This window comes from Abrus precatorius, unplaced genomic scaffold, assembly GCF_003935025.1.
Source record: "Abrus precatorius isolate BTA unplaced genomic scaffold, Abrus_2018 Scaffold5, whole genome shotgun sequence".
In the NCBI taxonomy this organism is placed as follows: Eukaryota; Viridiplantae; Streptophyta; class Magnoliopsida; order Fabales; family Fabaceae; genus Abrus; species Abrus precatorius.
Genome location: NW_020874395.1, coordinates 19,457,845 through 19,474,793, shown reverse-complemented (window position 1 = coordinate 19,474,793; position 16,949 = coordinate 19,457,845). Strand labels below are relative to the sequence as shown.

The 16,949-nt window shown below is 33.5% G+C and overlaps 1 protein-coding gene across 3 annotated transcripts; it reads right to left on the bottom strand.

Annotated features, from left to right (window-relative positions):
* Positions 1–1,568: 1,568 nt before the first annotated feature.
* On the bottom strand, positions 1,569–16,690 carry LOC113866972 (dehydrogenase/reductase SDR family member 12). 3 transcript variants are annotated; one of them, XM_027501828.1, is made up of 11 exons: positions 16,539–16,670; positions 16,383–16,444; positions 15,751–15,870; positions 15,563–15,662; positions 15,266–15,346; positions 14,983–15,032; positions 14,734–14,884; positions 14,599–14,655; positions 9,214–9,335; positions 8,723–8,808; positions 1,569–1,997 (listed from the first exon to the last, which is right to left on the bottom strand). In XM_027501828.1, exons 1-11 carry the CDS (start codon positions 16,641–16,643, stop codon positions 1,969–1,971), a joined length of 963 nt encoding a protein of 320 aa, XP_027357629.1. In that variant the 5' UTR covers positions 16,644–16,670; the 3' UTR covers positions 1,569–1,968. The 3 variants fall into 3 exon arrangements, with proteins under 3 accessions (XP_027357629.1, XP_027357628.1, XP_027357630.1); XM_027501827.1 differs by lacking the exon at positions 1,569–1,997 and having other exon boundaries at positions 8,484–8,808; positions 16,539–16,690; XM_027501829.1 differs by lacking the exons at positions 1,569–1,997; positions 16,383–16,444 and having other exon boundaries at positions 8,487–8,808; positions 16,539–16,677.
* Positions 16,691–16,949: the final 259 nt, after the last annotated feature.

The following is a 16,949-nucleotide window of genomic DNA, read 5'->3' as shown; positions in this document are numbered from 1 at the left end:
GCATAACCTCTATCACTCCCTACATACATAGTTTAGTCTACTACTAATAAGCAACTCTGATAGTCTTACGAGTTTTTGGGAATCTGTCATCTTTATTCCTTGAAAGATTTTGTAAGGATGAGGATGGGAATCAATAAAAAAATACAACTTCATTTTCACATACATACACTAATCATTAATATTATGATTTTTATTCTATTTTTTTTATTTTTCTATTCTTAAATTTTTCATTTCAAACTTTCACTGCTCCTGAAATCTCTTGAGGTCTTCCTTATATAGATAGTTGATGGATAGCCGCAGCTACATGGATACAGCATGTGCGCTGACCCGACCCTTTTTAGCAAAAGTATGGTTAGGAGTTTAGGTCAGGAGATGAGTGAGACTTGTGCTCTTACTCTTATTAATATGCACAAATCAAGAAAAACATCCACCACCCTCGTTTCTCCAAGATTTCTAAAATCACCTCTATCTTCCACACTCCTAGTGTATCTCTAAACTATACACACTTGTTCTTATCATCCTTCCTTTCTCATCACCACTCTTCATATTTCTCATCATGATCTAAACTTCGTACTTTCACACTAACATATTGTTCATCTTTTTCTTATTCTATTTATTCAAGTTCAATGCCTATCTCACATATTAATCATTCATTGCCTATATCATATATCAAACATTAATTGTCGAAGATCAAGTACCTCCAGACTTAGTCCACAACGTGCACACATGTATATACATTCAAAACATAAATCATTCAAATCATTAAAGACAAGTAAAATCATATTTCATTCAAACATATATTTACAAGCAAATAATACATAACATTTTCATGGCACAAATCCATCATGTTCTCAGTAATGGAATAAAGCTCTTCTTACCTCAAATAAACAAATTTTGTGAAGAAGTTAATAAAAAAAGTTGTCCAAAAGACTAAGATCTTCCTACATATAATAAAGAAGAGTACCTTTGATAAGAGAAAAAATAGAGATGAGAACAAAGAGCTAAACTCTAAGATACTCACTAGCGATTCTGTAGAGTGAAGATTCAAGCTTGGATTTAAAGCAAGTTCGGAGCTCAGAGGAGTTTCTTTGGAAAAAGGGAAGAGAGACTTCAGAGAAAAAGAGTTGGAAATGTTTCTTGGATTGTAATGCAAGTTTCTGAGTTGGAATTTCTTAAATACACCTCAATTCTCACGCGCTTTCACTTGAGCAAGCAGGCTCTCGCTTGAGCGAGAACATAGGTTGTTGTCCATAAACCATCTTATGGAATTTTTCCATTTGAGATAGAGGAAGGAGTTTGATTAATCAAGTACCATGTGGTGAAAATATATTCTCCCCAAAATTTGATAGGAAGGTTACCCTAGAGTTATAAATCTTGGACAACATTCAAATATGTTTATGTTTTCGTTCCACTCTTCCATTTTGTTGGAGTATAGTAGTGTAAGGTGTTTGAAAAATTATTCCAGATCTAAAAACTATCTTCTCATGCTTGTGAATTTTGTCTTATTATTGCTTTTGAACGTTTCACTTGTTTATAAATTGTCTTTCAACCAAAGCGAAAAAGTTACAAAGCATTTATGGTCCTTCTCGTTTATTAGTTAATAAGTAGATCCATATAGTAAAAAAATAGTCATCAACTATTGTCAGAATATAAAATGCAACATCAGTGGAAGGAGTTCTATATGCTCCTCGTAATTCACAATGAATTAATTAAAAACTTCACTAGATTTATATTCACTTAAAGGAAACTTTTCTATAATTATTTTGGCTTTAAAACAAACCTCACATGTCTTATTCATCGTATTGCAATCTTTATGTTTACTAACTACAGGTGTCAACTAAGTAATCTTTAAGAAAGGATGTTCCAAATACTTGTGCCACAAATTTATCAAACGCATTCCATCAATTTTGTAGGCTTTCACTCTTCGTACTTCCTTGAAAAGATAGAGCCCATTCTTTTGTTCACCCTCTAATCAGTATCCTTGAAGTATGTTCCTCCTGTATAACATATATATTATTAGTGAATTGGAAGACACATTTCAATTCATCTATCAACTGGGAAATATATATTAAATTGCAACTCAATTTAGGCACACAGAGGACATTAGTAAGTTTTAAGCCTTCATCTAGGACCACACTTCCTTCTTTGATTGTTATTGTACATTGTCCATTGGAGAGTCCAATGAGACAGCTTTGAATATCATGCAGTTTGTGCATATGGTTCAGGTTTCAAGTCATGTGGTTGGAAGCTCTTTGTCAATTATCCATGTATTGATATCATGCTCACCTACTAACTTGTCATTAGACTTCATTTTCTAAGAATTTAGTAATTCTACCAATATTTGCCACTGATCTATTATGTGTAATAAAAAACAGAAGTGAAATCAAATTAAAACTAACCTCTATCCATTGCAAATTAATTCCAACCAAACACAGTTTTGATTTTCTAAACTCTCACTCAAAACACAATGGTGTTGTTTTTTTAATAGAAGAGCAGATTTAGTGATTCAAAATAAATGAGCATATGAAATATTTATAGGCCTCTTTATCTATCATAGAGCTCAAAATGTGGAGACATTAATGGAATTCTGAAAAACTAGCAAAAATAAAACCTCTGCATACAAAACAGAATGTGAATAATGGAGATAGATAGATCACATTATGCTTCTAAAAATTAGGAATTGAAACTAACATGAATTTCTAACATTTTCCCACTTGGTTCATTTATCCCATTATCAACTATAATGAGAAACTAAATATATGAATCATGGTGACAGTTCCTTTAATGATGAGTATTATCTCCCATGTATAACTATATATCAAGTTTCTCAATACTAACTCACAACTTAATGAATAAACCACATGTTTACTAAAGGTCAAAACTACATGAAATTTCTCAAAGTAAATAAACAAATATGTACACAAAATAAATGGAAACATCAAAACTGAATAAGAGTCGTATCAAAATAATAAAAGTATCTATAATGATCGTCACATTATGGGATTGTAACACCCTTATTTTTGTTATTTATTATTTTTGTATTGTATGTGAATTGTTAATGCATGTTGTTTGAAATTAAGAGAGTTATCGATGTGTAAGTTTTAAGATTTCTCACTGTAGCAAGATGTGTCTCGATGTAGTGAGCGTCCAGAATCAAGCTCTATAACACTCTCTTGCTGTAGCGAAGAGCTCTCGCTGTAGCTAAAATGACAGATAATAAGGAGAAAATATGTCTAGTTTTTTCGCTGCAACGAGAGAAGGACTTGCTATAGTAAGAAATAGTTCGTTGTAGCGAAAATGTCGTGAGTTGAAGGCTATTTAAGGGTTTTTAAGTTGAGAAACTTGGATTATAATTTAAGTTATGATCTCTCTCCATTTCTTCTAACCTCTCTCCCCCTTTTACTTAAAAAAATCTTTGAAAAACCCCAACCTTTCTCCAATTCAAGCTTGAAAGTTCACTCTTCTTACTCTTTGGTAAGTTCTTAAAGCTTGATTCTCCATTCCCTTGGTTATTTTCTTGTTTTTCACTTCTAAATAGGATCTCTTGTGCTATTTAGGAAGAACCCAATGTTTTAAGCAAGATCTTTCACAAATCTTTTCTAAACTTCTATTTCAAGGTAAGGAGAACTCTACCTTGTTGTTACTAAAAACTTGTTATATTTGTACTCATGAAAAGAGTTTGTAGTGTGATGCATGATTGTGAATATATGTTAGATTGAAACATGTTTTCATGTGTTGGATGATGTGAATGATGTCTATTTTGAGCATATCAATATGTATGTATGTTATGGATTAAGTCTGGAGGTGACCAACCTTCGACAATGTTTGATTAGTATGTGATATAGGTAATGAACTTGAATAAAAGAGAGAGAAGAAAGGATGAACAAAATATTAAAGTAGAAATGCCAAGTTGGATTTTGATGAGAAATGTGAAAAGAGAAATGAAATGAGAAGGAAAATGATAAGGACAAGTATGAATAGTTCTGAGATACAGTAAAAGTGTGGTAGATGGATGCAATTTGAAAAATCTCGTGAAAATGAGAGTAGTGCTTATTCTTCTTAATTTACGTATAACAACTGAGAGTAAGAGCACCATAGGCTTCACTCATTTCTTGACTTAAATTCTTGACCACACTTTTACTAAAAGGTGCCGAGTTGGCATACATTGTATCCATGTAGCTGCAGCTATCTAGCAACTATCTATGCTAAGGAAGACCTCAAGAGATTTGGGGCAGTGAGAGTATGAAATGAGAACTCCGAGTATCAGCAGAGAGAAAAAGTAATAAACTAAATAATTAATGATTGTTGCATATATATGAATATGATTTTGTGACATGGTTAATTATTGTAATGCTTTTGTTTCTATGGTGTGACTTAATTGTGAATGTATGTTTGATAACGAGATTAGAGACTCATCCTTATATAACCTTTCAGAAAACCGTGATGACAACGCCCAGAGAGAGAATTAAACTTATAGATAGTTCTGTACAATGTAAGTCAAATTATGTATTTAATGAATATCAGAGAACTTGTCATTTTAAGTTTGTTGTACACATGGACGATATACCTAGGAATATTATTATGATAGAAATAGAATTTTACTAAAGTATGCCTTTAAATTTTCCAGTAAATAATAGGATCTATCACACCTTATATATGTATTTTTATCAAGGCACAGTTAGAACTCCGTCAGCTGTAACCTACCTGTTCACTTATTATGATCATGACTTTCTTGGGAGGCGACTCGTGTCACTTTGAGCGAGTTTTGGATGTAGAAGTCACTGCAAACTCCGTAGATTTCTATCTCGGATTAGATGATGATCTTGATTCCAAAGACCTTGCTGAGGTAGAGGGATAGCATGGGAACGACTAGTATCGTCTTCAGTCTCTTGGTTGATAGACTGTCCATTAGGACTTGTTATATTTTGTATTTTGTAAGGGATGTAGATGATTCTTAATGTATTTTGACGTCATATTTTGTAAATGTTAATCTCTTGTAAACTTTTGTGAACAATTAAACTAATGTTATTTAACTTTCCTTTCTAATTTTGTTAAATTCTCGTTACTTTGTTATTTAAATTTTTATATGTTGAGTAAAGTAAATGAAAGGTTTTAAAATCCCACATGTATTCGACTTGCAAATGAATTTAATTAAATTTTTCCTTCTTAACTCTGAAATTATTTTCTTATTGCTTTGAGATAAAGTGATGATGTTACATGAACCAAGTCTCATTTATACTACGTGATCCTTAAAATTCTTTGGTGACATGTCTTTAGTCAAAGGATTGACAATCATGAACTCAGTGCTAATATGCTCAATAACTACTTTTTTTTCTTTAACATGTTCTCTTATGACTAAATATTTAATGTCGATGTGTTTATTTCAACTTCTACTCTTGTTATTATTAGCCATAAATACTATAACAAAATTGTCACAATACAACTTCAATGGCCTAAAAATAGTCTCTATAATTCTAAACTCAAATATAAAACTCTTCAACCATACATCATATGAGGTATCCTCAAAACAAGAAACGAACTTAGCCTCCATAGTGAAAGTAGCAGTCAGGGCCTGTTTCGCATTGCTCTAGAATACAACTCCACAAACTAGCATAAAAATGTACCCGATGTAGATTTTTTGGTATCAATGCAGTCAGCGAAGTCTGAATTAGAGTAGCCTATCACCTCTAAATCATCAGTCTGTCTGTATATGAACATGTAATCCTTTATTCCTTGAAGATATCTCATTACCTTATTTGCATCTTTCAAATGGTCAACATATGGATTACATTGATGTCTTTCCAAAACTTCAACTACAAGTGCAATGTCAAGTCTAGTGAAACTTGAGCATACATAACTTTTAACAGCTAAAACATATGGAATATTTTTTATGTTTCTACTCAAGGTCATTTTTCAAGCACTGACTCAATTCAAGCCTATCACCCTTAAAAATAAGAGTTACAATTGGTGAACAAAATCTTTCATGTTAAACATCTCTAAAACCTTGTTGATATAGGACTCTTAAGACAAATTCAAAATGCCTCGGGATCTTTCTTTATGGATCTTAATGCCTATGACATAATTACTTGAAGATAATCTTTCTTAGATTAGAGAAAATGTCTCTTTGTGATTGATTCCTTCTCTTTAAGTAACCTTTTGGCGACAAGTCTTATGTTATCTCTCTCAATGTTGTTGTGTGCGTCTTTCTTTATTTTAAAGACTCGTCTACATCCAATGGCTTTTACATCCATAGAATTCATGTCATCTTTCATGGCATTGTACCATAAATTTGACTCCTTAGAATTTATGGCCTGTGAAAATATTTCAGGATTATTTTTGGTTACTATGTTATAGTCTGATTCTTGTAAATACACCACATAGTCACTAGAAATTGCTGACTTTCTGACTCTACTAGAACTTTTTAATGTTACCTCATTATCCTGATGAGGAACATGTTCAACTAATTTCTCAACATGTTCTTAAACATTTACTTGTTGCTCCTCGTCAACAACTCAATCCATAGTATCAACTTCAACAACTTGTGGAACTTCAATAACTAGTTGTCTAACACACTTTTGAATTGGAGGGGCATGAATGACTACTAAATTGTCATTTGATTCAAAGGATTCAGCTTCATAACGATTTGTTTCAAGAGCAGTGTCTTGAAACAAATCACTCCCACTAATCAAATCATTTTTAAAAAACTTTTCATTTCCTGATTCCATAATTCTAGTGTTACAAGATGGACAATAGAACATATACCCTTTGGACTTGTCAGCATATCTAATGAAATATTCACTAATAGTCCTAGGGTCAAGTTTCTTCTTTTGTGAATTATAAATTCTCACTTCAGATGCCCATCTTCAAACGCATATATGTCACAAAATAGGTTTGCAACCTTTGAATAACTCAAATTGTGTCTTTGAGACAGCCATAATCAAAACTCTATTTAATATATACACAGTGATCTTAAGTGCTTCAATTCACAAAATTAAGAGAGTTTTGCATTACTCCTCATGCTTCTCACCATGTCCATTAAAGTTTGACTTCTTCTTTCTACCACACCATTTTGATCCAGAAACTAGAAATATTGTACTAGACAACAATCCTATGTTCTTGAAGAAATTTTACAAATGAACGAGGTGCTTATCTATTCTCTATGTATCTACTATAATATTCTCCACCTCTATCTGGTTTCATAATCTCAAACTACTTGCATCTATGTCTGGACAAAAAATATTTGTATGAATGATTTCCAATAGATTTGAACTTCTTTTGGTACCAATTTTAAACTTGTTAGTTTGCTTACCTTTAATTCAGTTTACACAAGTCTCAAAATTAATAAAGTCTAAAGCACTAAGTACTCTTTCATTTACTAATTTAATTCTCCCAATGGAGATGTGTCTTAATATTCAATGCCACAACATAGAGGATTCTTCGTTCAATAATGTGCATAAAATTACAAGCAACATTATTTTATAAAATAATAGAATAAAGTCATGGGAGACTTAAAAGTGTAAGGATGTGGTTAACTCGATTCAAATTGAAGACTTTCAGATATCAATCACCAATGTTAATGGATAAATGATTTAATCAAGTTATGGGAGAACGTTTATACAAAACATGAGTTGGTTAGCTGAAGTGTCATTCTGGAGTTAGCTCATAGGGACATTGTTTTCGTGACTTTAGTTGACTAGGAAGGTGTTTATTTCATGGTTACCTAACATTCTCTTAAAATACTTGTAAACATGTTCTACGACTTGAAAAACGTGGTGGATAGGCGTGGGAAATAGTTGATTAGTAGTTTAGTCTATAAATAATCATCAATTTGAAATTGCACAGGCTCAATCAAACATATTTTATTCCTCTATATTTATCTTTGTTTTACATTTATTGCATTACATATTGCTTTATGTCTTAGTGTAACTTAATTTCTTATGATTCCTTAGTTGACACCTAGCTTTCCCATACCCAAAAGTGGCTCTTCTGCCACCAGTCATTTTAACCGCTTCCTAAAGTTTTTAGGAACCCACAATTAAGGAATAAACTTCCTTCCTTAACGCAATCACCTAACAAAGGAGAATCAATTGGATTTGAGCATCAACAAATTCCAATGCCAGAGCCAGTCAAATTTTAGCATAAAACAAGTGAGAGAGCCTCACAACTTAAATATCACATTATACTTTTATTTTACTTAACGTCGAACTCATAACAAGCGCGCTCGACAATACCAGTTAATAGAACTTTGCCTTCATTTTACAAAACTCAATAATGTTATTTGCACGTTTTATTATACTGTGTTTGTACTAATATTTAAGAAGAAAAACACTCATTTCATCAAATTATTTATATTTTTCTCTCAAATAAGGTAAAAGAAATTACGCAAAAAAAATATAAAAAATAAAAAATTGGAATGCATCCCAATTTCAATTTACTCAAAATTTGGTTTGGTTGGAAGAGCATGCCATAGACCATGGATGATTGCTGAAATCATTTATATTATTACGTTAACTTCAGAATGTTATATTGCCTTACAACTACGCTCGATGATTAATTCCAACTTCAAGGTTTAATTTCAGGATAAAAGTACATACATATTAGACAAAAGGAGAAGCCATGGAACAAAGACTATCAACAACAGTGTCTATCATAGCATGAGAATCACTGGTACCAGCAAATGAAAGGTGTTTTGGAGCTTCGGCTCTATCAAAATAAAATGCACCTGATACCAGTTTCTCTTTTGGTTGTAATGTCAACCAGATGACTGTGTCCGCACCTTCTTCACTTGTTCTAAGCTTCCCTGAAAGCCTGTAAATAATTGAATCAATACATAATTATTCAAATGGTGCCAAATCATAGTTTATTTTTGTTTCTTCATTGATGGAAGAATTATTTCAATCACAAACTATCCTGGAACCAAAAGTGTGACACAAGTCCACATCAAATTGTGTGGAAATTTAATTTAACTAAGAAGAATAAGCGGTAACAATAATCCAACTCCTGTCATATGCATGTTTGATTAACTTAATTTTTGAAAAGCTTAAATAAGTTATTGGTCCCTAAAACCGTAAAGGATTGATAACTTAACTTAAATCCAAAATAATATCAGTTCCCTAAGGTTTAGGGTTTAGGGTTTAGAATGTTTTAATTGTAACAAACAATAGGTTATATGGAATGTCAAATATGGATTATGTAAGGACAAACAATACTTACGTTTTAGAGAAGCTGGGCAAACTCTTAGCAACCCCAGGAGTCTCAGCCCAACCTGGGTGCATTGAGTAAAATCCTATACCTTTGTTCTTGTATGTGTCAGCCCATTTTTCTGTTAGTGCAACCTGGTATCAAATATATCATAATTTTACATAAATACAGACACATGAAAAAATTTAAAAGAAACAAACTCAACTAATCTCTTTTACATGCCTCCTAGATTCTATCCAAGAAATTAGGATTTTAAAATATATGAAATGCAAAGATATCATCAAACAAAATTTTAAAACTGTTTCACTAGATATCAAATAGTACTACTACTGCAGTTTTCTGTTCATATCGATATATGTAGTTATACACCAAGCATTTTATGATTATCGTCCACTGTTATATAAAATTTTTCCAACACAAACAAGTAAACCATATGGTATCACAAGTTCTGAAAATTGTTAAAAGCTTTGAATTTAAAGTAAATGAAGAACCTTTGACACTTTTACTTATTATGCAAAGAGTGTTAAATTGATAGTAGATTGAATTTAAACCTATATAAATCAAATTATTGTACGTAAAGTTTCTGCACTCAAAAGAGTCAACTTTTGAAAACTAGTAACTAGATACAGTGATCATAGCACCAACTCGTTCACAACACTATGATCTTCCAATTTTCGAACATTCAATTACAGAAGCAGACCTAATAGTTTCTTAATATGTTTCCACCAGTTTTCTGGGTGTTCTGAACTGGAGAATCAAACTAATTTACCGATAATTTATCGTTATTAGACACATTGGATTTGACAAATTGCGAAAAAAGTAATATAATAAATTTAAACAAAAAAAAGTTATGAACACGTAATAGTTGATCACTACAAGCATTCCCTTCCAGTAACCCAAAAAATATTTTGCTGGAGGTCGACATCCTAATATTTGTCACACTAGATATCAATGCTTAAGAATAGAACTGTAACACTCCTTTTCTGCAGACTTGTCAGTTAGACCTGGTCAGGGTGAACTCGGCCACAACCAAGTGAATGCACTGAATGAAGGAAACGGTTATATGTGCAATTGATAATTTTTTTTTATATAGATTAGATAATTATTAATTGCTTGTGATTGACTTGCAGTGACGCTAAGCTTGTCTGGGGTCATTTAGTAATGGTACCAATATTTGTCAAGTGAGATTTTTGCAGTCTCACAGGCTAGAGTGGTTAATGTCTGTTTAATTTATTTATCGATGAAAGACTTTAGAGTATTTCATAGTGTCTTGCTTTAGAGAAAATTTGTATTGGAGTCGGGGAGTGGAATGAGAATCAAGTTAGTAATGTGTAATTTGTCATTGTAAGAAGAAAACTTTTTTCTTTTACGATATTAATCATTGTGTTTGTCTTCTTCTTAATTCCAATACTTAATATAGACCATTGATCCTTATCATATGAAGGGATCTCAACTCTTGAACTTTTCCTTTATTATGTATTTTTCCTAAAAGCTAATTTCATTGCTTGGTAAATCTTGACCCATAATTCAAAATTTTGCATGCAAACACTTGCGTTTCATTAGGATTTTCTTCTCGTTGCCTAAGAGACCGAGAAGCTCCATAGGTACGTGCAAGCTCTCCTACTTCTCCTTTTATGCCATTTTCAAGCTTCATTTTTATCTCCTTCTCGGCTTCTCTTTCTATTTTCCTTTCTCACCTTTCTTCTTCCTCCAACTTGTCCTTAGCTAGATAAAACTCCAAGGAAAAAGTATCCAAAGACCCTATCTGTGCCTCTTTCTTGAAGGGTTGAAGGGGAACACCAAGTGGATCTTGAAAGCAAAGTATTGAACCTCCATTTTAAAGAGAACGTCAACTTTTATGCCTCCCTTTTCTTTCCTATTCGTGCCTAGCCTAAACACAGTACAAGGGGGGGGGGGTTCTCATTCGTATGTTTTAGGTAGTTCTTTATGGTGAAAAACAGAGTCTTTACTAGGCAACTCTCTTTGCATTGGCCTTTAAATGCATGGATGCTTGATTCCTAACTGTTTATGTAGTCTTTTCTACTTTCTATCACCCTTGCATGTTTCTGTTTGGTGAAAATAAATATTATGTTTATGTGCGTAAATAGTTCTGAGGCAGATTCTATGTGCTTTAGAAATGCTACTACTTATGGCCATGCCTTTTGTGTTTAATGAGAGTTTCAAAGAAAAATGTGTTATGGGTCATACCAAATATACACGAAATAGACGTTTTGCTGTTTCCCTTTATGAAGGGTGCAACCAAGAGGAATGAGGGGTTGTAGGGTGTGAAGATAAAAGAAGTTTTATTCTTACCCTTGGAGAAATGAGACTGAGAGAAGAGCGAAACATTGGAGTGGAAAAGTTACACCAAAAAGTGGGAGGAATTTCAAGAAAATGAGTATATAAGATTTAATACTAAACATGCTAAAGGAACAAGAATAATGAACTCAGCATTTTTTCTATAATAAAAGAATAACACCAAGGAGGTAATAAATGCCCATTCACATAGATAAACCTCTCAACAATTAGTAGAATAAGAATAGTAAGAGAACTTATGAGAGAACCTATGTAAAGCACGAGTCCACGGCTGATGCCACTTAGAAGTGTATAAGTTTAAGAATACCATAATCCGGAATTTTTTTTCTAAAAGAAAAGAAATGACGGTAGCATAATCCTTATGAATGTGGTGTAACAAACAAACATTTGTATGAAATCTTGCATGATGCAAGAAGGAATACATAATGGAAATGACCATGAGGCCACGAGGCTTGTATATGATGAGTGCCACTAAAATGATAAAAGTGATTGATAAATTCAAACTAAGATAACACATGCATCATGTGTATAAAAGGATGACATAATCGTAGAAGTTATAGTTCAGTACAATGGTGGGATGATGGGTGTCCAAGTTTCAAGGGAACTTTGAGGGTGGCTTAGGGGTGATGCCCCAATGGCACAAAATAGCTCCCTACTGGCCGGACTAGTCGCCTGCAACCTTTAATCATCCCTAACGCGGACACGAGTCATGATAGGTCCATTCATTAAGTCACCCATGAGGCAAGTGAGATGTTTCAATGTTCACGCAATGCATTGAAGCATTAGTGTGTTTGAGGCCCCCATACATGCAATAAAAGTTATCTTTAAGAAAATAATTTATAATGAACTTGCATCATGCATCATACAACATATGGAATGTGTGTTTGAACTTATGCATGTTTACTTGATTAATATTAATAGCATAACCATTGAAGGATCTTGTTTGTGTAATTGATGTAAGGATGTGAACTTATCCTTTGCATTATTGCATTTCTTCTTCTCTTCTCCCTTGGCATTGTAACGCATGTGATAGATGAGCCAAGAGTTGATGGGGTTTTGGGTACTGCCCTCCAAGGAGAAGGCGTGGACCTATGAGCCCTTTATCCACCAACACACTCATCACAGACTGGTCACCGTGGGATTTGGAAATATGACGAGTGAAGGTTGGTGAGGCCAACATATCGATGATGTAGATGCAAAGATCTTTGTGCCCCTTCCACTAACTGAGTACCACCTGCCATAGACTCCAGATGCTACTTAGACTCTATAGCCCAAACCTAGGATTGATCTATATTTTACTCTCTACCCTCTACCCAGAACAATCGAAGAGCCTAAAGAGGAGTCGACGCCCCCTCTAGTTGTGTCTGCTGACACTATCCTTAGGCAAGATCATATGGGCATTGCCCCTCCCCCAACACCGCCACCAGAGTCTATAGTTCCACCCAAGCTGGAACTGCAATTAAGAGATATTTAAGTAATCGAGTCCACGGTCAGACCACATCCCTTACCGACACCCTCGACCACCATCAGAGCTTCAGACGAGGCTGGACCGTTTAGGCATCCTCCTCCTCTAAAGATGCATATCCATTCTCAATCTCCAGCCCTTACTCCTAGATGGGTAGGAAGTGGTGGTGAGGACATGGTCAGCCCTTAGTATGAGCAGGACAATGATTTCGAGGAAGACCCTAACCCTAAGGAGATGTCCAAGGGATATTATGTATGTGTCTATTAGGTTGAGAATTAGGGGTCTCACAAGAAGGATCATAAATTGGGAGGTACAATTCAACAAATGGAATGAACTATAAAGCAAGACTATTTAAGTAAGAAAAAACGATCAGACAAACTTGTTGGACACAATCAACCCAAAGATCTCTCAACATGACCTGAATTTTTGAATTGAAGAACAAGTGAAGATTGAAGTAAGCTGATCCCAAACCTAAATCATTCAGCAACTTGTATTGTAAATTCATGGAAAATGGAGCATTTCCATTCATAACGAGCACAATGTCAACCAACCTATTCCATTCCATCCAATCAATTTGACTTGTTTAATCCTTCTGATAAATAAAATAAATGTGGTCCTAAAATTTGGAAATTAGATAATTCATTGAAAGCATGATACATGAAATTGCATTTTATGTGCCTCCTACAACTCATTTTTGTCTTTGACATACAGGTTGACCCAATTTTTAACAAAGTGAATTCAAAGTTTCTAGATCCCCAAAAGCGATGTTTTATGCTTTTTGGCACCATTCATTTCTAAATTGATGGGCAACACCGAATCAAATCCAATCTATGTCTTCCCATTGGCCATTCCAAGTCTTGACTGGTTAAGGTATACGATATATCACCCATGCTTCAGCAGAAAGACATTACTTTTTCTCTTCCACTAAAGAGTCCAAACTCGATGCTTCCTATTGTCAAAAAAAATTTCCATGTTTCCCAATCCCCATGATACTGAATACTGATAGAAGTGAATCAGAATCTTGAAGAAAAGAATGTATACAAAATGGGGATACAGAAATTAGAGTCTAACCCTAATCTATTTGAGAGACCTGGATGCCAAACACTATTCCCAAAATCACAAAAGTGATCTCTAATTACTTTCCACTCATTATTTGTAAACACACACCAATGACATGACCAGATCTTCATAGAATGGTAGTTTCCATTAAATAAGAAGCCCAGTTACAAGATTCTTTAAGCCTTTATAAGAAAAGCATGAAATTCTGTTAGTTGACTATTGGAACTTGATATCTTCAATCAAATTATAAGGGATCTTAACACAAGGACGTAGAGAGATAATATTTAAACAGTTGAGACTTTATAGTAAAACACAAGTGTTACCAATGAAGGGTCTAAACCAATTCCACCATTGTTAATTACAAATTTACAACGTATACAAAGAAATATGTTCATAGAAAACAATCATTTCAAATGAGGACCCTTCCTCTAAGATGTGCTATTGCTATGAAGTCAGTATATGCTATAGAACAGATCTGAAACTTTGCCTCAATTTTAAAGTTAATTGTAAAATAAGAAAAATTAATGTACCCAAAAATAGTCATTAACATAACTCACCTGAACACGCTTGTTTCGAGCATATTGTTCAACTCCATTAAAGTTGCTCTCGGAATACTGGGTACAAACAACCAAATAAATTATGCTAAATCCTAAAAATGATTGAGTAAGCTGACAAGATCATAACACAGTTACCTGTAGATCATTGGTTAAGGGAGCAGTGTACATTCCACCAGAAGAAACTGTAATGACACGTGCATCTGGAGAAGCTTTCTTCAGTAACGGTACCATCAATTCTGTCATGGTGTATGTGCCTAACACATTTACAGCAAAGTTCAACTCATACCTGGAATATGAAACATTACATTGAAAAACACCAGATCAATGCAGGTTACGGGTAGAATTTGCAAAATTTCTCTTTCCATAGGCAACATATAGACTCACCCTTCTGATGTGGTAACTCGATTTTGCTCAAGCAAGCCAGCATTGTTAACCTTGATGCAAGAAATTGTGTCCATATTAGTTTTTTTATTCAAGAGCATAAACTGGTTAAGATAATATAATTATCACTTCAACAGTTATAAATAATATGTGCAGTAATTTCTTGAAATGAAACAGTATCCATCAGCAGCCCAAAGATATCCCCTGAAGTTTCCATACTAAGCTAGCAGCAATTACAACCAGAAAGGAAGTAATATATTTTCTTGAAATATAATTGAGAACTTACCAACACATGAACTGGCACATTCTTCCTTGAAAACCTGGAAGCAAATGACTTGATCTCATTGACTGAAGAAAGGTCACAAATCTGCAAGATCATTCAGCTAGTCATATATAACCAAAATGGCAATTATAATTTCTAAATACTTTCAGTTCATCCAATAAATTGTGGAAAGAACCATTTAGCTCATAGCTCATGTACAATGCATCCAAGTAGGAATATTTAATGATTTTGATTTTAAAATTAAAAAAAATAAAAAAGGATTAGTGACTAGAAAAAACACAGGGAGAAAAAGGATGATACCTCCAAATATACATTTTGATTGCCAGTTCTAGTTTGAATATCAGATAGAGCAGCCTCTCCTTTATCCTTATTACGACATATAAGATAGACAGTTGCACCACTGGTGAAATCATGAACAATAAAATTTAACTAAAAACTTAGAAACATAAAAATTTCAGAAAACAAACACATAGGAGAAAGATCAAAACCGCTTGGCAAGACCCTCTGCTGTTGCGTAGCCAATTCCAGAGTTAGCTCCTGTAACAATGCAATTCTTCCCAGGTAATTGTACTTCCATTTCCTCTGGTTTGAATCTCTTAGAATGATCGCTAAGAAAATTTTAAATCATCCCATTAGCTACGAACACAATAAGGCAAAATAACACAGCACTAACAGAATGCTATCAGTTTTATATTATTCCACTTTTCAACAGATACAACGAATTGCGACCAATGCTCATCTCCACTCTCTATTTCTACTTTTTATTTTGGTTTTAGCAATTTTGAAATTTCATGGAACCAGGGTCAGTGACATGCACCTATTCAATCTTGTAAGCTTCCCAGTAATTCAAAACTAAACAAAATGAAGAGAAATCAAGTGTAAATTGATTATATCAATAATTTAAAAATTAATAACGGATACATCAATCGAACAGTCAAAACCAATTTGCTTTCCTTAAAGATTTAAAAAAATATATATCTTTATTCGCAATTATCTATATCTGCAAAATCAATGCTTTTGAGCCAAGGCTTGGCATTCATTAAATACCGAGTTCTAGGAACAAGGACAACTATAACATCATCGTCCACATAATCATAATAATAATAACAGAAGAACGCACAGGAAACCAGCTTTGGTGAAATTAAGGTAGCCAAAAACTCCAAAAGCTGTTTGTCTCCATGTCTGTTAAACACGAAAAGTTGAAGGTTAAAGCAGAAAAAACACGAAGCAATGCAAAATTGAGGGAGAAAGGATCATGGGAAATTGTAAAGTTAACCTTAAGAAGGAACATAGCGAGTGTTGGAACGGAGAAGTGAAGTTGAAGTTGAAGTTGAAGTTGGAGTTGGAGTTGAAGTTGAAGTTGCAGTTTTCTGCTGTTCATTGGCTATGCCGTTATGGGTTCTTGACTTGACGTGCGCACCAAAGCTCACGTTTTGTTCACGTGCGTGGCAGGTTTTACGATTAAGCATTAGAGGCAAGTGGCAGCGATCCCCACCACAAATTTTCCTTTCTTACATTTCTTTAATTAAATAGTTTATTTTTTAGTTTAATGACACATGAGTTAGTAAACAAAATAACTTATGAATAAGTAAATAATTTTAAATATTAGATGTACTTTAAAATTTATAAATAATTCAAATTTTTTATTTATAACTTAATAATATAAGTTTATACATATTTATCATTT